The sequence below is a fragment of the Eleginops maclovinus genome, chromosome 16, assembly GCF_036324505.1.
Source record: "Eleginops maclovinus isolate JMC-PN-2008 ecotype Puerto Natales chromosome 16, JC_Emac_rtc_rv5, whole genome shotgun sequence".
NCBI lineage: Eukaryota > Metazoa > Chordata > Actinopteri > Perciformes > Eleginopidae > Eleginops > Eleginops maclovinus.
In genome coordinates this window covers 1,314,919-1,335,662 of record NC_086364.1, presented here as the reverse complement: position 1 = coordinate 1,335,662, position 20,744 = coordinate 1,314,919, and the positions used below count along the sequence as shown (strand labels likewise).

The 20,744-nt window shown below is 41.5% G+C and overlaps 1 protein-coding gene across 9 annotated transcripts in view; it reads right to left on the bottom strand.

Annotated features, from left to right (window-relative positions):
* rbfox1 (RNA binding fox-1 homolog 1) overlaps positions 1 to 20,744 on the bottom strand; it is a 341,491-nt gene that overhangs the window by 43,639 nt on the left and 277,108 nt on the right. For 7 of the 9 annotated variants that reach the window (XM_063904620.1, XM_063904622.1, XM_063904623.1 and 4 more), the window contains one exon: positions 12,909 to 13,199. In XM_063904620.1, coding sequence (XP_063760690.1) covers positions 12,909 to 13,199 — 291 coding nt within the window. Of the gene's footprint in view, positions 1 to 12,908; positions 13,200 to 18,791; positions 18,840 to 20,744 lie in introns of those variants that run through there. The other 2 variants (XM_063904624.1, XM_063904619.1) reach the window with 1 other exon arrangement.

Sequence of the window (20,744 nt, the reverse complement as noted above, 5' to 3'; positions counted from 1 at the left end):
GGCGCAATTTAAATGTGAGTTCTTATTATTAATAAGATTTGCCAATCAGTGTTAAAAAAAGGCACTGTTGAGGTTGATTGGAATGTCAATAATTGAACAATTATTGATATAAAAAAGTTATTAAATGTGTAGTGTGTATGTGTGTGATTCTAATACACGCAATTGTTGTCCAATGTCCACACCAGTCGCTAGTTGTCTGTTCTGTGAGTGCACTTTGAAGATTGGGCTTCTATGTATTTAATTTTATTCAGGTTCAGAGATTTTCATCTAGGCATGTTCGGAATGGCTGCAGAAAACCCAGCCTAAGTAATTCTGAATGTCAACATTCTGAATTATGTTTCAAAGCTTAGAACTAAATGGAACTTCCCCAAAACACCATCCCAGCCGGTCAAACCATGCTTGCATCAGGAGACAGTGGTAGGGAGAGGGTGAGTAAAACTGGTGGTGTTCGGGTTTTGAGTTCAAAGATCAACTCATCAAAGTACTTGTAAAATTAATATGTTAATATTACATGTTGACTTGTTAAAGGGGCTAGACAAAATATCAGGTCATCCCAGAAGTACTGAGCTACAGGGGACCATGAACATATGAGCAAATGTTGCAATCCCTTCTGTAGCTGTTGTGATGTTTGATTGGGGAAGGGAAAGCTCAACCGAGATGAAAAGTGAGAAAAACTGCCCTGAAAAGGGATTTATCTTCTGGTTCTCATGCATATCTTTACCAACAATGGCAAACCATCACATAGTTCAGCCTGGACCCAAACGGTGACTGACCGAGGGACAATCCCATCACTTCAGCTCCAACACTAGCTGGACAAATACTTCAGATGGTTTAGTCCCTTATGAAGCATGAAGGTTTTCACGGTACTCTGCCCATTATAACTATATCTTGTGTGAAAAGTTCAGATTTTTGGTGCAAAGTGGCTCATTCTTTGCGGAGTATGATTCAGCAGTGTAGAAATGACATCCAATGGCAATTATTCCATTCTCTCACTCTGGAATTATGCAGATTTATCATAACACCAGAAAGGACAACATTTATTTTCTTCTGAGGTTATCATTTGCCAAAAAAGGCTTCCTCATTACTTTCATTCCCCTCACACTTTTGCCCCCCTCCCCAACGGTGGGTGGCACATCGTGTCTGGATAAACTTTGACATACAAATAACACAGGTTTGATTGCAACTTCATAAAAAATCCTGTTCCTCCCCCTCTACCACCCCCCTTCTATTTTACTGCACACATGTGGTCACAGTGAGGTTAACGTTGCTCCATAAACACTCTGACAGGATGAGGTCATTCTTCTTAGATACACATCACACACACATACCACACACTCACATTACTGAGAGAGAGACAGACGTCCATTTCAAACTCCAGCCACAAAACATCATGCAAATCAGTCCATCCGTTCACAACTATTTATAATTTGTTATCAGCCCTTTCTAACGTTACGTTCACTTTTTCCAAGACATTTGCAATGCAGCAACCGCATTATCATTTTTTTCCATCATTTATTTTGCCTACCAATAAACCAACCACATGCATAGATAACACAGAACGCTTTGGGTCTGTCTGTTTGCTTTTTGTCACAGTCAATGTTTATGGGGATCCAGATGCAAAAATCGCAGGGCATAACACTGTAACAGATGAAAGTTTAAATGATGCAAGTAGATAATAGAATAAGGTAAAATACATAAATGGATGAAAATAGAAAGCTTTTTTTTTCCTCCTTCGTCAACAGAAGTGTTGAAAATATACCATAACATGATCATATTACTATTACAATACGATTTCACCAACAGGAAATGAACCAGAATGCTCACCCTGTGAGCTAATTACACTCATTTGGAATTCATAACACTTTTTTTTAGTAAAAGAAAATCTGGACACAGTTGGGGTTTCTGTCATATGAAATCATTGAAGTCAACTTTCCACCAGTGGTGTTTGATAAATTTCAGAAAAATTGAAAAAACTAAGAAAGAAGCGTATAATCAAGGAAAGTGCAAAAAAAAATTAAACCCAAAATTCAATTTGTTTCAACTTAGACCTTTATTGCCACTGACTTTTAGACATGCAACCAATCAGAGTAACTGTGTGGAGCGGCACTGGCAAGCAAGAGGGGTTACTATAGAAACAAAACTGACTAGCTGTTAAAAGGATCTGCTCCCAACCTCGCGGAGAGCAGAGAGCCAGTTGAGTATCATGTACATTAAGGCAGCTTTAGGCACATCATTTTAACTTCTTCACCTCAGCTCTGGGTCAGGAGCTCCAGGTTTGGGTATCAGAGGCAGTCTGAATTTATTTTGATGATATAAAGTTAAATAAGTGTGACGTTTATTTTATGGGAAGCATTACAAAAAATATGATCTTGTTATTTCTTTAAACCTTACATCTAGACATGCTGTTTGGCCATGTTTTATTCGGTTATGACTCCTGTCCTGGAAAAATGAAATAATAAACTGTCCCATAAAGCTGTTCTCAGTGTCTTCTGTTATTGTTCCTTCCCGGTGATCTGGGAATGAAATTCACTGTTGGGGCAAACAGCTGATCCTTGTGGATGTGGAGGAAACGATGAGGAGAAGCAGATGAATATCGCCATGAGAGGGAGGTCTGATGATGTTGGGGAAGGAATGCAGCAGACTGACGGAGAGGGAGTCTGATGAGACCTCCAGATGTACAGAATGACGTCTTGGTGCTGCCAACATGATTTCTCTCTCTCGCTCTTTCCTCTGGTAGAGGAGTTCGGGGGACGTGGCAACAAACTCATCACACAACATACACAAAAAGTTAATTCCTGCTGAAGCACATTTTAAAAGATGAAATAAGGTTGCACACCACCGCTAAGCCAAAAGCGGCTAATATTCTTTGCCATGGGGTTTAGCAGTAGACTTGTTAGCACCTGCTGTTTTTATGAAACATGGAAGCTTCTGACATTCACCAGTAGGGTATTTACGGATGGGTTTTTTATCTTAGAAAAAATCTCTTCAGTTTATGATAAACAAAGGTCTTATTTCATGCATCTAAACAAAAACATGTAAATAAGAATCGTTGACTACGAGACAAGTGAACAGGAAGTGGTAAAATGCTCATTTGGGGGTTTTAGTCTTTGGGGACTTATATCTGTACCGCTCTTTGAAGCCAAAATGGTCTAAATGTTACAAATATTAATCTGGAGGAGCTGTAGGGGAATGCATTACTGTGTTTTCCTTAAGTCCCGCCTCCTATCTGCTACCTCATGTCCTGTCTCAGTTCCGTCTGATGAATGAAGAGTGAAATAACTGGATTGAGCTTTTAGCTTTGTGGTGCCGGCCGTTTAGCGGCTGGATTTTACCGTATATACACTGACGCAGAGTTGAGGTGTCATATCAACCATAGTGAACTTTATTGGAGAAACCCCACAGGTGAAAATACAGCAGGCAGCTACATGTTCACAGTTCCCTATTCGAATGAAGACTGTGTAACAAATATAAACGTCCTCATAATTATTATAAAGAATATCTATCATATTATTCACACAACATCATTAGTTCTATAGTCAACTGTTACTTTAACCCTTAGGAGGTCCTTAAATATTCTAACACAATTGTTCCTATGGACAAAAAAGGCCACTTTCCTAGAAACTGCTGTAAAAATATGATATGTTCATATTTTATTCCACTTTAAACAACTTAATCTTTTAAATTTACTTCAGCCTGACACATACATATCAAATATGAATTACATTTTGTGGAATTGAACCCTTTAGAGCAGTGATTCTTAACCGTAGGGCCGCGGCCCAAACCTGGGCCGCCAGTGCCACCTAGAGGGCCGCAAAACACTTTCAGTTTTGCACTTGTGGGCCGCAAGGGCCGCGGGACTGCATAGGTTATCAACTGAAGACACCAGAGATATGTTATCCATGAGAAGCTCAGTTACAATGCAGCTTTCGACCACGTGGTGGCGGTAATGCATCAGTCAGTTGTTTAACAAGCTGCAAATACACAGAGAAGAAGACTGTCTTTTTCTCTACGCTAGATATATAGCGATATATATATAGATATATATCGCTATATATCTATATATATATTTTATAGATATATAAAATTATGGAGAAGTTTTTAAAAAGGGAAAAAACGACGAACATCGTGCCGACCCCCCACAAAAGAGTACATTTTTGCGTCGGTACAATCCCGATTATATAAAATACGGCTTCGTAAACGGAGGTACCGAGAGCCCAGTGTGTGTAGTGTGGGCTAACGCTGTCAAATGAGGCACTAAAGCCCTCAAAACTACAGCGGCATCTACAGACCAAGCACCAGACGCTCGTGGGAAAGCCGGTGGAATTTCTTAAAAGAAAAGAAAATGGGCTGCAGATGCAGAAAAGGTCGGTCGTGTCACTGACTGGCAGCTCCAAATATGCACTGAAAGCCTCTACCTCGTAGCCAGACGTGTGGCACAGAGCAAGAAGGCGTTCACCATAGCGGAGGAGTTGGTTCTGCCTGCCGCTGTTGATATGTGCGGTGAGATGATCGGAGAGGCCGCTGCAAAGAAGCTGCTGACCATCCCACTGTCAAACGACACTGTGAGTCACCGTATCGCGGACATGGCCTCAGACATACAGCATCAACTTCTTGAAAGAATAAAAAGTAGCCAGTTTTTCTCTTTACAACTAGACGAGTCCTCGGATGTCACGAATGCTGCACTGCTGCTGCTTTGTTTGCTACCAACACGTACCACAGCTCAGGAATGTTTCCGCTGCATGGATAACTACTTCACTGAGAACGGCCTGGACTGGCAGAACTGTGTCGGGGTGTGCAGTGACGGTGCAGCCAGTGCCGCCGCTCCCATAACGCGCATTACGCGCTGTGCGTAGGGCATTGTTAGAAATAATCAATATATTAGAGCGGAACTTTAAAAGATAATTCACTGTTTCTGGACGGATCATATTTGTCCATTTCCGGTAGTATTACAGGATGTTGTTTTTAGCCTCAGATAGCATAAAGCTAATATTGTTTTGTATATATGAGTAGAGGGAGAAGGACCAGTGGAGTTGCATACTAAACACACCGCCTCTACCTCTCACTCATTGATGCTGCAATGATACAGTTGCCTGTTTAATAACTGATAAACCTCCTAAGAATTGCATAATAGACTCGTAGATGACAGCTCCAGGACTTCGCTAACAAGATGGCGACGGTGACGTCATAAGAGGACCCGCCCCCGACGACGTCAGCCTATAGAGGAGGATCCAGCCCCCCGCTACCAACCAATGAGAGCACGACAGCGGGGCGCGTCTGATTTTGAAGTTGTTTATTGTATGGTCGGAAAGGGGTGGTTCTATAAAACATGTAAGGATTGTGAAATCGAGCTCTCTTTTGTTCCGGACCGCCAGACAGTAACTACTGATGAGCTCCGCTCAGTCAGTGGCCTGTGGACGCGTGTCCCGGGCTATTGAGCCACAGCTGTGAAGCTTTTGTAAAACCTACCGCTGCATCCTTTTATTAAACACTCCTTTTATAACTTTTAAGGGAGTTTTGCTTTCTTTATTTTAAACCGTCTCCTGGGCTTCAAATAAACGAACATTTCTTACAGCACCAAGTGTCGAGGGGGCACCACCAAAAATAGCCTAATGAAAAATCGTCATAATAATTATAAGGCCGAAATTATTTCAGTAGACTATAGAAATATGAGGCACTTTTTAGGCATACTACTCAAAGGTACCGATGGTGCCCCCCTCTCCCCTCCCCCCTCCCCTCCCCACTCACTCATCACAACTCATAATGTTTTTTTATTGGGGGGGGGGGGGGGGGGAGGGCATCATGAAGGAATTATGCTTAGGGCACCAAAATGGCTAGCAGCGGCACTGGGTGCAGCATCAATGACTGGCAGGCATCAGGGTGTCATCAGACAGATACTCGATCGTGCACCAGAAGCTAAATGGACACACTGTTTTCTCCACCGTGAAAGCCTTGCAGCAAAAAAGTTGTCACCAGATTTCCACCAGGTGATGGATGTAAGTGCGAAAACCATAAACTCTATTAAAAACAATGCTGCGAACTCCAGATGTTTTGCTAAGCTTTGCGAGGACATAGAAGCAGATCACATCCAGCTGCTGTATCACAGTGAAGTGAGATGGCTTTCAAGAGGACTAGTCCTCAAGCGTTTGTTTGAACTGAGGAATGAGGTCTTCTCTTTTCTCACTGAGAAAAATGATCATCTTGCACAGTACTATGCCAACACAATGTTCACAGCAAAACTTGCCTACCTTTTTTCACTGCTGAACCAACTGAACATCTCACTTCAAGGAAGAAACAACAAATATGTTGCAGACAAAGTTCAAGCTTTCAAGAGGAAACTTGCTTTGTGGACCAGGAGGGCCGAGGAAAAGAGGATGGACATGTTTCCACTTTTGTCTGACATACAAACTACTTTCCTGAGGATCCCAGAGAGGGAAACATGTGGATTTTGGACCCATTTTCAGTGGATCCCACTAAAAATGATGTTGCTTTGCCCTCACATCTGGAATCCCAGCTTCTGGAAGTTTCCACTGACATCACTTTAAAGTTGCAGTGGGGCAAACTGGACCTGGGCTCCTTCTGGATTGCTGTCTCAAAGGAGTACCAATGTCTTGCACTGAGGGCCATGAAAGTCCTTCTTCCATTCACGACTACATACCTGTGTGAATCAGGATTCTCCATTGTGGCCACAACCAAGACCAAAGCCCGAAACAGACTCAGAGCAATGCTGGAGGCTACTCTGAGAGTGAGCCTTTCCCCCATTCCAGCCAGACTGGATCTGATTATGTCTCAGAGGCAGGCCCAAATGTCTCATTAAGAGGTGAAGATAAAAAAGGGAGTTGTATTACTGTTGTTCATTGTTGTTATTATTGTTGTTATTGTTGATTTGTCAGATATAAAGATTCTTCTGGTTCTGCATGCCTGCTGAAGCAATTGTCAAATGACTTCACAGATTATAAGGCTATAGTTTCATTTGCACTTTATTTCAATTTTATTTACAGTTTATTTCATTAAAAAAATATTCATTTTATTTGAATGTATTTATTTTGTCACCTTTTTACTGATTGATTGATTTATATATATATTTGTTCTCTTTTTATTATAAGTAAAATCTAAATATTGGTCCTTTTTTAATTAAAAAGCCAGACTTGATCCTTTAAAAAAATGTCTTGTCCCGGCTTGATTTGTGTCAGGAATTATCAGCCTGTTCAGTGGCTTGATGTGTGTGCAGGTTTACATACACATGTCTAATAAAAGTCTTTGTGATGACCCATTTTATCATGTCATTTTATTTGACAAGGTTTTTGCTTGTTAAACTGTAAGTGGATTTGGTTAATTATTGAATACAAATCAAACCGTGAGTGAGGTCAATTAAACCTATACAGTGTAATTATTTAATGGGCCCCAGGCCACTTTGTACTATAAAAATTGGGCCTCAAGGTCAAAAAGGTTAAGAACCCCTGCTTTAGAGGCCAGTATGTTGACAAAACTCCACTGTTTTTTTTAATTGAAAATAATAATAATAATAATTTCCATAAAACACATTTCAAGTATTATTTGATTATTATTATTATTAGGCCCTGGGATGGGTCAATGATTGGCAGCAACATTGATTTGGATGTATTGTTGTTTTTATTTGCAGAGTCAGAATTATTTATTTTTTTTAAGTTATTTTTGGGGGCTTTCTTTTGCCTTTATTCAGATAGGACAGTGGAGAGTGCCAGGAAAGTGGGAGAGAGAGTCGGGGTTGGATCTGGAAAGGACCATGGGTCGGGAATCGAACCCGGGTCCCCGGCGTACGGTGCAGGTGCACCAGCCAGTTGCGCCACGGCCGGGGCCATGCAGAGTCAGATTTAAGCAAAAACTCACACTCGTGTTCCTAAGGACAAAATATACCATCTTCTAGAAATTGCTGTAAAAATATTATATATTCATATTTTCTTCCACTTTAAACAACTTCATCTTCAAAACTACTTCAGCCTGACACATACATATCAAATATGAATTACATTTTGGGGATTTTAACCCTTTAAAGGCCAGTATGTTTACACAACTCGTGCCATCCAGGGCCAGTTTCCTCATGAACAGCTCCTCAGCCAGTGCAAAGGACGTGAACAAATGATCACAGGTACTGATGCCGGGCTGGACTGGCCATCTGGCACTTTCCCGGAGGGCCGACATGCCTTTTGGGCTGACACAACTTCATATTATTTAGATTTCTGTTCTGACGACCAGTTCAGGTACATGTATGTTGGTAGTTTTGGTTGCCCTGATAGAAAACATTTTCCTCGGTTCAGGAGCCGATACTGTGTTTTTGTTTGATGGTTGTGGGCCGGTTCATCCATCTCCTCTCTGCTCTCATCTTCATATGAGTCTTTAGATGAGTCTCAGTTGGACTCTAGCTGTTCTCCTTCTACCTCTGTGGCCTCATCCTTGTCACCCTCAGAGTACTCTGAGGAGGATGAGGAGCCATCTTCTCCATCCTCCTCAGAGTCCTCGGGGGAGGATGAGCCTCCTTTGTGCTGTAATGCCTTGCCAAGTCCAAAATGACTACTCCAGCACTAATGCTCAAACTGCTAACCACGGCTGCAGTGCAGCTGCAGACACAACCTGAGCCATAACCAAAACAAAGTCCGATTTTGTTTTTGATCTCACTACTCATCATTTTTTATTATTAAATTAGGTTATAACAAAGCGGGCCTTCTAAGAGAAAACATCTGGCTGCAATTTAAGGCGAGACACGGCAGGCAAGAACATTAAAAAAACATCATTTTTTTAATGCACTGATCAATTTTGAGAATTTGTGCTATTTTGATCCCATAACATGTTTTCTTTCAGGCTTTTGGAAGGTAAATGTACACGATACACATTTAGGTGTTTATTTTACTATACTTTGTCTGTTTGCGTCTGTAGATTTCTCCTAAATTCACCAAAAGGTAGCATTCTAACTCAACATATAGTACCGTGACCGCTGTTTGCACCATGTAATCCCTGGTATCGTTGTAAAGCTCCGTCTCTCCTGCACAATGTCATCGGATCCCAATATGGTATATTTCTTTTGTATCAGCAACCAATCGTGAAAGTACAAAGAGGGGCTTTAGACCAAATAACTAAATCTCATTTGCTGCTGTCAATTTCTGACAACATTTATTGAAGGTAGATAGAGTAGACTACGGCTAGATCAGCTAATTTATTATTTTCATTTTTTGGTTCTCTCTCAGAAGGGCTACTAAATAAAGAAATAAAGACCCAATATGCGGACAAACATAGTCACTCTTGGGTGACACTTCCAGCAGCTTCACACCTCCAATAATCACCACCAGACAGGTCAGGAATCAGCTCTCGAAGATCAATGTGAGAAAGGCCAGGGGGCCAGACAACACCAACCCCCGGGTGCTCAAGGTGTGCACCGGACAGTTAGCAGGAGCTTTTCAGCACCTCTTCAGTCTTTCTTTGAAGCTGATGAAGGTGCCTGAGATCTGGAAGACTTCCCGCATTGTCCTAGCCTAGAAATCTAGGCGCACCCTAGCGGTAGCAAATTTAATTTAGAAACTCCTCGTTAGCTTGCGAGCTGCAAAACCCTAACTCTGGTTTGGCCAGTCATATCGTGTGATTGTCGGTGGGCGGGCTAAACGTAATGACGACAGAGTTGCGACCGTTCTGCTTGTAGTCCCCGCCGGTCTCTGCTACATGTAAATAAAGAACATGGCTGCTGCTGGTGAACAGCAGTCTTTCGAATAGGCACCATACACAACACACCATACACCATACACCATACACCATACGTGGAACAGTTGCCCGTGGACTCTTTTCCGTCACTCTGACTACGGCACCTTCTTTGTTACTCTGATTGGTTGTAGCGCTATCCTATTGCGTGCAGAGGGAATCTGATAGACAACCGTTTATCCGCCCCTCGGATTGAGCCCTGCCAATTGTGTGCGCCCAGACTGGTTTGCCAGGCCAGCATTGTCCCGGTGCCCAAGAAAACACACCCCAGCACTCCAGGAGACTACAGGCCGGTAGCTCTGACTTCTCATTTCATGAAGATCTTTGAGAGACGGATCCTGCAGCATCTCAAACCCCTTGTGTGTGACTCCCCGGACCCTCTACAGTTTGCCTACCAGGCCCACATCGGTGTAGAGGATGCCCTCGTCAACATGCTGCACAGAGCCAACTCACACCTGGAGAAGCAGCACAGCTCACTAAGAATCCTGTTCTTAGACTTCTCCAGCGCATTCAACACCATCCAGCCACACCTGCTCGGTGAGAAGCTGTCATTGATGCAGGTGGATCACAGCTTGGTGGCCTGGATCACTGACTACCTCACCAGCAGACCTCAGTATGTCAGACTGCAGGGCAGCGTGCCTGATGTGCTTGTGAGCAACACTGGAGCCCCCCAAGGAACTGTGCTGTCACCATTCCTGTTCACCCTCTACACCTCTGACTTCCACTTCAACTCCGGCTCATGCCACCTACAGAGGTTCTCCGATTACTCCTCCACCGTTAGCTGCATCACAGATGACAACGAGGAGGAGTACAGGGCCCTGGTGGAGAACTTCGTAGGCTGGTGTGACAACAACCACCTCCAGCTCAACATCAGCAAGACTAAGGAGCTGGTGAAGGACTTCAGGCGGAGCACGAAGAGGTCTCTAACCCCAATCACCATCAGGGGGGAGGAGGTAGTGGTGGTTAACGCCTACAAGTTCCTGGGAGTGCACTTGAACAATAAACTGGACTGGAGTGACAACACTGATGCTCTCTTCAGGAAGGAGGCTCAGGTCCTTCAACGTGTGCACGAGGCTGCTGCAGACGTTCTACTAGTCTGTGGGGGCCAGTGTGCTCTTTTTTGCCGTGGTGTGCTGGGGGGGAAACACCAACAAAAGGGATGCTGACAGGCTGAACAAGCTTGTGAGGAAGGCTAGTTCTGTTGTTGGAGTTAAACTGCACAATCTGCAGGAGGTGGCTGAGGGGAGGATGAGGAGGAAACTGGAGAGTATCCTGGATAACCCCTCCCACTCCCTCCATGCAGAGCTAGTGAAGATGAGGAGTACGTTCAGCCACAGACTCATCCCACTTCGGCACATCACTAAGTGCCTGGGAAACTCCTTTGTGCCTGTAGCCATCAGGCTGCACAACAAGGGGGTACCCATGTGACCCACTGACAATAACCCGCACTGCACATCAAGCCTGCACTTTTGCACAATAACTTGGACCTGCACTGTTTTTCTGAACACATACATGTGTATATTTTTAAAAATACTGTCGTTACTTCTGTATCTGTATATATTTATTTTTTTTGTTTTTAGAATTTTAGAATTTTTTATTTGAAATTTGTGTTTCATATCCCTGTTTGAACCTGTCCTGTTTTTCCTCTTCTCTGTTGCTGCATAAACACTCAAATTTCCCCACAGGGATTAATAAAGGTACATCTTATCTTATTGAAGAAGACTGCAGAGCACAAACAGGTTTGGAATTTAATTTTCTGAGTTTAAAGATAGTGTACAGCTTAGTTAAGTTAAGTTATTATAATTGATTTTGAACCTATAGGCCAGGGGTGCCCAACCTTTTTTGAACCAAGATCTACTTTTAAAGTTGATAGTGTGTTGAGATCTACCAAGCCATATCGAAAGCCATAGCGTAGCCACAATTAATTGTGCACCTATATAATAACACAATTTTCTGACAAAAAGATCAACTTTTAATAATAATAATACATTTATTGAAGTAAATGTACGTTGTGCAAAGAATAAGCACAAGTAGGCCTAGGACTGGCCCATAACAACACAACAATATACAACCCAATTAATACAATGCCTAATTCAAGTTGGGAAAGTGGTTCTCTACCCTAGTGGGACTTCTGGCACTGAGAGGAGGAAGCTAGTCTCTCGTAGTCCGGACAGTAGGAGCTGAGTCATCCACAGCATCAGTGGATTCATCGAATTGCAGAGAAAAACACTCACATGTGTCAATATCCTTCCTCAATTGCTGTTCAACATCCTCCGCCATTCCCTTGCATCGCCGTGTAACAGAATTTCTTGATAGCTGCACATCCTGAATAGCAGACACAATCTCCTTTCGATTTTTAAAATCGGCAAAAAGCGCATCTGCGGCTTCCATGAACGCTTCTTTCACAATCTCACCCTCCTTGAAAGATGTCTTTCGTTTTGCAAGAACACAACAGACACGATAAGAAGCTATGATAATCCTCCTCCCACTGAATGAAAATTATAAGTTTTAGATTTTTTAGTTTCTGCCGCCATGGTAGTATCCACTCGCTCTAGTCAAGCTTCTCGCGCCCTTCTGAGTCCTTAGTTAGAACCTAGTAACCATACCCTGCGCGCGCAGATAGAAAGAAGCGCGTGAGATTTTTTCTTTGATTATGCCTGATCTACCTTACTATAGCTGTACAAATCTACACACTGCTTCACGTGATCAGCAGTTCATTGTGCCTATTTAAGATGTTTTAAGTTGGAAGTTTTAATGTAGGCCTATTTAACACAACAGTAGGAGGATAGCCTACACACAAAATGTTCTCGCGATTGACTGGAACTCAGCCCGCAATCGACTGGTAGACCGCGATCGACTGGTTGGGCACCCCTGCTATAGGGTATTAAAAAAAAAGTACAAACTGTTCCATATATCTCTATTGCATGTAACAATTTAAGTGATTATATAAAGTACAGAATTGTCAATAAACTCTAAAACCCAGCATTGAAAAAACTGAAACGTTGACTTCAAAGATATAATAATATTACGTCTAAATAAGATTCAACTTAATATTATTGCTTTCAACTAACCTACTACAGTTAAATCAAATCTGTCAACATAATACATTAAATTAAAGTCAAAGTTTCAGTTTTTTCAGTGAGTTATAGTTGACTTAAAAAACAGCTTTTCCCATGATGCCTTACTGTGGCTGTGCCAGGGACGCTCTGGCAGCCGGGGTCGGGGCCGCTCTGCTCGCTGTGGCTCTGTGAGGACTGGTACATGTTGAGGGGATGGTCGCTGACGGCGGCCTGCACCCCGGGGTAGTCCTGCGGGGCCGCTGGGTGCTGGTGTGGATGTGGGTGAGAGTGTGGATGTTGATGGGGATGTGAAGCTGTGAACTCTGGGATGCTGTTCTGGGGAGGGGGGGCAAACTGGGCTGATGGGTAAGCCTGGGCCATGGATGGGTCCGGGGGTGCCGGTGTGTCCTGGTTACCCTGTGTGGACAAAGAGATTCAATGATTTATTCAGAGGACCGTTTTAACATTCCATCAGTAGAGATTTTGCTCACTTCCTTCATTCTCTACATCAGAATGTTTTCCAGTAGTTCAATTATTGTAATCGGTTTGCCTATTTAGTTGCAGGCGTCTATGACAAAGATTAAGACATCACAAACACATTTGTTCAAGTGACATTAATTCCAGACATTTGTGATAAAACCTATTACAGGACCCCCGCAGGGTCTTAAAAAGTCTTACATTTGATAATAACGATGGCATATGTGAGCTTTTTAAAACCATGATCCCGGATTCTGATATTGCGAAAACGTTCACATGTGGTGGTGACAAAATGGCATACATTACGAAATTTGGTTTAGCGCCGCACATCAAGAGAGACCTCGTCTCTGAAACAAACCATTCGTTCTGATGTTAAATGAAAGTTTGGACCAAACAACCAAAACCAAGCAGCTGGACCTTGCATGTACGTTTCACGGTTAGGAAGTTCCGTTATTTTTCAGTTTTATTGTGTACACACTAACACAGTTATGTGTACTGTTATGCTGTTATGTTCAGTCATCGTTCTTATGTTGAATGTGAATGAATGTACTCTATTAGTAATTATGGGATGTATTTCTTCTTCATACTTTCTTGCCGTGAAGTAGGTCTTAAATTCTATTCAAAGTGGTCTTAAAAAGGTCTTAAAAAGTCTTAAATTTCAGTTGGTGAAACCTGCAGGAACCCTGTAATAATCTTGGTGATCACCTGACTTTCCATCTAGTTCCACAAGCTGGTTGTTATTTTTAATTTAAATATGCCAGCAACTTCTGGATTTATCCTAATGACTTTGGTGATGTTGTTTAGTCCTATACAAAAACCAAACGAAGCGGCAACACAACATTTACAACAAAAAGAGTAAACAAATCTAAACAACAATCAAAATCCTTCTCACTACACAAAGTATTTTTGGATTTAGAAAAAAACTGTAGCTGTGAGGAAAAACAATGCTAATGCTAATGTAGAGCCACCAACTGTTACTATGCTAACATACATCCAATAAGCTGAAGTCCGAAACATGCGACAGAACTTCAGGTGTAGCATACGTTAGCATAGGTGTAGCACAAGATCATCCTCATCAAGATTAGAGATGGGTACACTAACTCAAGTACTGTACTAGTACAATTTTTAGATACTTTACACTTAAATGAGACTTTAGTTCACCTGGAGTAAATCCAGCAGCTACCCTGCAGTATACAAAGCCATTCAAACTAGCTGCACCTTTACCAGCTCTGAGAACACTTTAATGATCAATAATTATAAAACATATCAGAGATATTATTCTGAAATGGACCAATCAAACAATGACTACTTTTACTGTCGCTACTTTAAGTACATTTCGATGAGAGTACTTTCTACTTTCACTGGAGGAACATTTAGAATGCAGGACTTTTACTGTGACAGAGTATTCCTACACTCTGGTACTTCTACTTTACTCAAGTACAAGATCTGAGTACTTCTACTTTCACTCAAGTACAAGATCTGAGTACTTCTACTTTTACTCCAGTACAAGATCTGAGTACTTCTACTTTACTCAAGTACAAGATCTGAGTACTTCTACTTTACTCCAGTACAAGATCTGAGTACTTCTCCCTCCTCTGATCAAGATGGCAAAATATGAACCGTATATGATAAAATCAGGTTGTACAAACATATAGTACAGGAAGGGAAGCCAGCACATGTCCTTTATCCCTCATTCATGTTTTCGGTAAGGGACTGTGGCTCAACATCAACCATCAACACTGAAAATGATAGGTCAAAACAAACAAAAGAGTCCAGGGGGGATGCTGAGTTTTAGAAAGTGTGGTTTCAACTGCTGCTGTGATTCCTGAAACGGAGAGGAGACATCGATTTTAAAAAAGTGACGTGCCCCAAAAACACTCCAACGTTTGCTGTGTGAGTGTGCGAGTGTTTATGAGAGAGAGGGGTTACTGCTGAGGGATATTTATATCTGCCATTACACACAGAGAGAGAGAAGGAGAGAGGTGCTGCAATATGTAGGAAAAAGAGAGAGAGAAAGCGAGAGAGAGAGAGAGAGAGAGAGAGAGAGAGAAAGCGAGAGAGAGGGAGAGAGAGAGAGAGAGAGAGAGAGAGAGAGATGTGCAGACAGTGAGTCTTGGCTAAATGCTCTGCTGTGTAATGAGAACCACATTTAGAGAGCTGAAATATGCTTTACGTGGCAGAGCACACACACATACACACACACACACACACACACACACACACACACACACACACACACACACACACACACACACACACACACACACACACACACACACACACACACACACAGGCAACTGAAGGAATACAATTACATTTCAGAATAAGCACGGAGAGGGAAGGAATTTGTGTCTGCACAGTAGAAAATCTGCACTCTGTATTCCTCCCTGTGTGTTAAGCTACTCTAGAACTACCTCAAAGACATGTGTATTAAAGCCAAATTACATTTTAGATTTGAGATGTCTTCACCCTTCCTCCATTGATTGATGTATCTGACTTCTCCTAAAGTTTTATGTTGACTTAACTCCTGTCAAGTTATCGTTCTCTACACATGAGCAGATGAGTGATCAGTAAATTATTGTGCAAATGTGTGCTTTAAAGGTGTTCTTTTTGCACATTTGTACTTAATGCACCAACGTTTTCATGCACTAAAACACTAAAAGAATATAAAATCCCCTTCCAGAACAATGCTAATATAGATGTTGCTTGCTGATTGTTTTGACCTTGTTAGAGCCCTCTATCTTAGTTTAGGCAAACCAATATTAAGAATGTAGCCTTGACGGAGGTCCGCGTGCACCTGAACCCATCACAAAGACTAGCAAATATAGCTTGTCCGTTATAGGCCTGCATGAGTAAAAATAATTCTGAAAACCAGCTGGCGGTGGTAGTATTTGTGATTCTTAAAGGGAAACCAGGCTGTGGATTTAGAACTGTTGTTATGAAACATGCATGAAGTGTTGTATGTAATTCCTCGTTGCACAGTAAATAATTGTGCATATGTGCTGTTTAGATCGAGGATTTAAATGTGTTCTTTTATATTTTTACTGCATTGAAATATAATCATACCCTAAATGCACCAATGTTTGTATTTCACATGCTGAAGAATGATAGAATCCACAGCTCTTTCCAACCATATTTACACCAATCTTGCCCATTCATTCCACACGGTGTAAGAATAAACAATATATTGAAACGGAACATAATTCCCTGTTTCCCGATGGACTGGACTGTTACTTCCGGTCACACCGAATGTTATTGTTTTTAGCCTCAGTTAGCATGTAGCTAATAGTATATCCTATATGTGAGTAGAGGTAGAATGAGGCGTGGAGTTACATACTAAACACACCGCCTCTACCTCTCACTCATGGATGCTGCAATAATACTATTACGTGTTTAATAACAATAAACCTCAGAAGAATTGTATGATAAGATATCATAGGTGGAAGCGTCACGACTACGCCAACAGATGATGATGGTGACTTCATAAGAGGCTAAGCAGAACGTGCCCTGGACCCGCCTCCATCGACGTCAGTCAATAGAAGATACGCCCATGTGACGAAAAGGGGCCAACAGGATCCGGCTCCCGCCACCAACCAATAAGAGAAGACGAGACCGGAAGGACCAGAGAGTAGAAACAGAAGATCGAGGCCTTTCCTCCACGCTGCTGTTAGACAGTTAACTGCTTCAACGTGGACTGTGGATCAGTGGCATGGGGGAGGACCACAGCTGTGTTTCCCTTGTGGATTTATCGTGCGGTTATGTTAATAAATATTGTTATACTTTACAGAGAAGCTTCTTGGTCTATTTAAGACCAACTCTTGGTCCTCAAACAAAGAATATTCTTAACAACGGCCATGTAGTGTGAAACTATCTGTGTGATGAAAGGATCAGATGAGCTGAAAAGTGAAAAGTGCTTCTTTGTGTCCCCTCTTGAATTATCTGTTTCCCTACATTCCTCAAGTTGGTTTCTTTCTCATACAGCCAATCAGAGTGATGTCTCTGACTGAAGGGTTCTGTTGATTTAAAGTGCTGAATTGGCCAATAAACTGCAGACAATGACCAATATGTGCAAACAGCAAGGGAAAATCAACAAAGAGCAAGCTGTCAAACAGAGAAGCCTGACATTGACGGAGTCACACAACTCTCTAAATGTACGCACAGGTCAGTTTAGAAATATTTTAATGTACAGACGCTGCTGTTGTTCTTGGGAGGACAACCTCAAAACAATAGTAGCCATAGCTTTCTGTTTTTTGTGTTTTTGTGAATGTCTGTTTCCAGAACTAATAACAGACCTAAAGGGTTAAGGTTAGTTTGTGATTCATTGGGTTCAGTTAAGGTGAGGTTAAATATTGATGCAGAACCACACTTTTTCACAGCATGCACTGCGGGTTTCTACGAGGGGAATACACATAAAAATGTCTTACAGTAATGTTAAATTGAGGTCACACAGGCAGCTGAGTTCATGATGTTGCTTCCTGTCTAGCTTTTCTTTTGCAGCTGCTTAGAAACTTAAACCAGATTCAGAAAGAGTTAAGCGATTATTTGGCAAGCTATCCAGCGTCGCAATGATGGAACTATGTCGCAGATACTCGCATCCTTGTAAATTGATCTCAATCATTTTCATCGATTCACCAAACAACTCTTCTGGAGTCTCTATTGTTTTTGTTTTCGCTAGGCAGTCCTCCCTGTCCTGCTGATGTCACAGCTGTCTGAGATAAACTCCCCACTACTCGTTCATGGACGTGCCTTTTCTGACAAGCTGTGACATTTAGCCCTATGGGAAATGGAGTTTCTTAAGGGCACCGAAAAACATCCAAAATCGAAAAATCGTATTAAAAATAAACTGCCTCCTTTAACTAAATATATGAAGTAAGCCGCAATGTTGAAAAAAAGGCTATTTTCTGAGGCTGTATTTTTACAGATTTTCCTAAGAACCTCATAGATCTGCTTAACTTTGCAGCATTTTGTTCCCCATTTTTAACAATGGGAAGGAAGGGATCACCCTGTGGTCAACATAAATAGGGATAATTATTACAGCAATAAATTCGCTCAGAACACATACAACATTTGATTATTGTCATAAAACAGAACAACCTATTTTTACATGTTCCCTCAGCAATAAAATAAACAGTTGCATTTATCATACTCTTTCCTTCCCTCATTCTGCGGTCCTCTCTTTTCCTGTCACTGAAATGTGTTTGAGCTGCAGGGTTTCATGGTTTCATTTCAAAACAAAGCTGCAGCTCCTCTCCATCTCTCTGTCTAACACGTAAATTCATGCACTCTTGCTAACCATAGCTGAGGATGAATGAAAATGAGGCAGAAAAGATATAGATACACACCGACGTAAACAGAGCATGCAGCCCACACTGCACACAGTATACACACTCACACACACAATGAGAAAAGGGAGCATGCAGCATGCTTCCCTCTGCAGTCACAGCACTAACAGAGTGTCGGAGTGCAGAGAGCGACGATAGGGAGAGAGACGGGGAGAAACGGGGGAGAAATGGAGTGTGTTCTCACAAGTACCTGCTCTACCATCTTGCCTTCCTCCATGCACATCCAGCTGTAAGTCCAGCCGCCAGTGACTGCCTACAGCTAGCATCAATTATGGATGGCTTTGTGTGTGTGTGTGTGTGTGTGTGTGTGTGTGTGTGTGTGTGTGTGTGTGTGTGTGTGTGTGTGTGTGTGTGTGTGGTGGAGGAATGAGCAGTAGGAAGAGGAGGAGGAGGAGGAGGTGCCACTATGAATGAAATTAGCATTCCCCAAAAATGTTTTCACTACGCTCTTCTCTTTTTTCCTCACCCGTTCCTTTCTTTTTCTTTTTTGTGAGCAACTTTGAATGTTTTCTAAATTGTCCTCACCAAGGGGCATATATGTACACAGATACAAATGATGTAACCGATAATACAAAAAGCAAAAGAAGGATGGGGAGTCTTTGCCCACGCCTCTTCCCATTTGACAGTAACCATCCCTAATGCTTGTTAAATATTTTGGCACAACCATTTGTACGTATACATTTTTTACACAACATTTAATCGTTTTAAACTGAATTTACATCGAGTCATCTGATAATCAGCTACTGATACACCAAGTTGTGCATATGTTAAGTGATATTTTACAGGAATGAGATCATCAGATCAGCAGCTCTCTGAATAGCCTTTAGTGTGCCATTACTTCATTTAAAAAGAAAAAGGTGTCTTACTTCATTTTAACTGTAAAACTGTATGGCTAAAAACAACATCTGAGACATTGTATGAGCTAGTTTTTTGCCCCATCCCCTCACATTATTGCAGTCAGCACTAACACTGGCTGTCACTACTGTTTTACACCCTGTACCATCCTGTTATATCCATCTATTCTTATGCATATTTATATATTCATACATCATACTCTACTCTGCTGTTTATATATCTTATTTATTTGTAGTGTTATCATGCAGCATATTTCATTGTAATGCCATGGTGTATGCAAATAGTAATGGTTTACGGTAATGTCTTGCTTATTTGAATCTATAATTAATTGCATTATCTCTGTTTCTTGCATCACACTGTAGTGACTTTAAGCAAAACAATTAGAAAAGTGGGGAGTGTAGCGCTGTTAATTTAACCGTCTTATTTGCTAGCAACTGCTTTTTTATGAATCTTCAGACACTCACAAGTGGGATATTTACCGACATATTTCATGTCTTAGAACAAAGATCTCTTCAGCATGTGTTAACCATAGATCTTATTTCAGACATTTAAACAAAAACGCGATCAAAAGAACGTTCACTTGGAAGATAGGTATCTTTGTCATTTCATGCATGCAACAACAATATGTACATTTGATCAATGCAAAGGGTGGAGTGACGTCGAACAAGTTGTTGTCACCGAAGCCAAGTTAAAATATTAGCTTCCTTTTGTTTTATGTGGTATATATTATGTATACGCTTTTAGCATTAAATAGTACAAGCTATGATAAATAGCTATTTGAAGCACCAGATATTTTTTTATTATTTTATTACAATTATTGGAACTCTTATGAGTTCACGCACTTGGGAAAGGTGGGGCTTAACCTTTAATAATATATTATGTGTTTTTTCATGTTTTGTACTAATAACCTATGCAAAGTAACTAGTAACTAAATATGTCAAATAAAAGGAGTGGTGTAAAAAGTACAACATTTCCCTATAAAATGTAGTGAAGTAAAAATATAAAATAGTATAATGTGAAAGCGCTCATATAAAGTATGTCTGTGACATCTGGAGGTTCATCATCTGCTGTATTACCAGATCTCAATATGAAACGTCAGGAAGTCTGCTGTGTTGCTTTCAGTGCAGTCAGGAATTGTGGGACCAAATGATCTCTTTTCCAATGGAACCGAGGGTCACCCCTATGATGAAGGAGGTGATAAAGGATACCATCCCCATACCATCTGCAACCACCTTTTACCATGTGACACATTCACAAAGGTCATGTGATCACACCTGAGCCCTACATT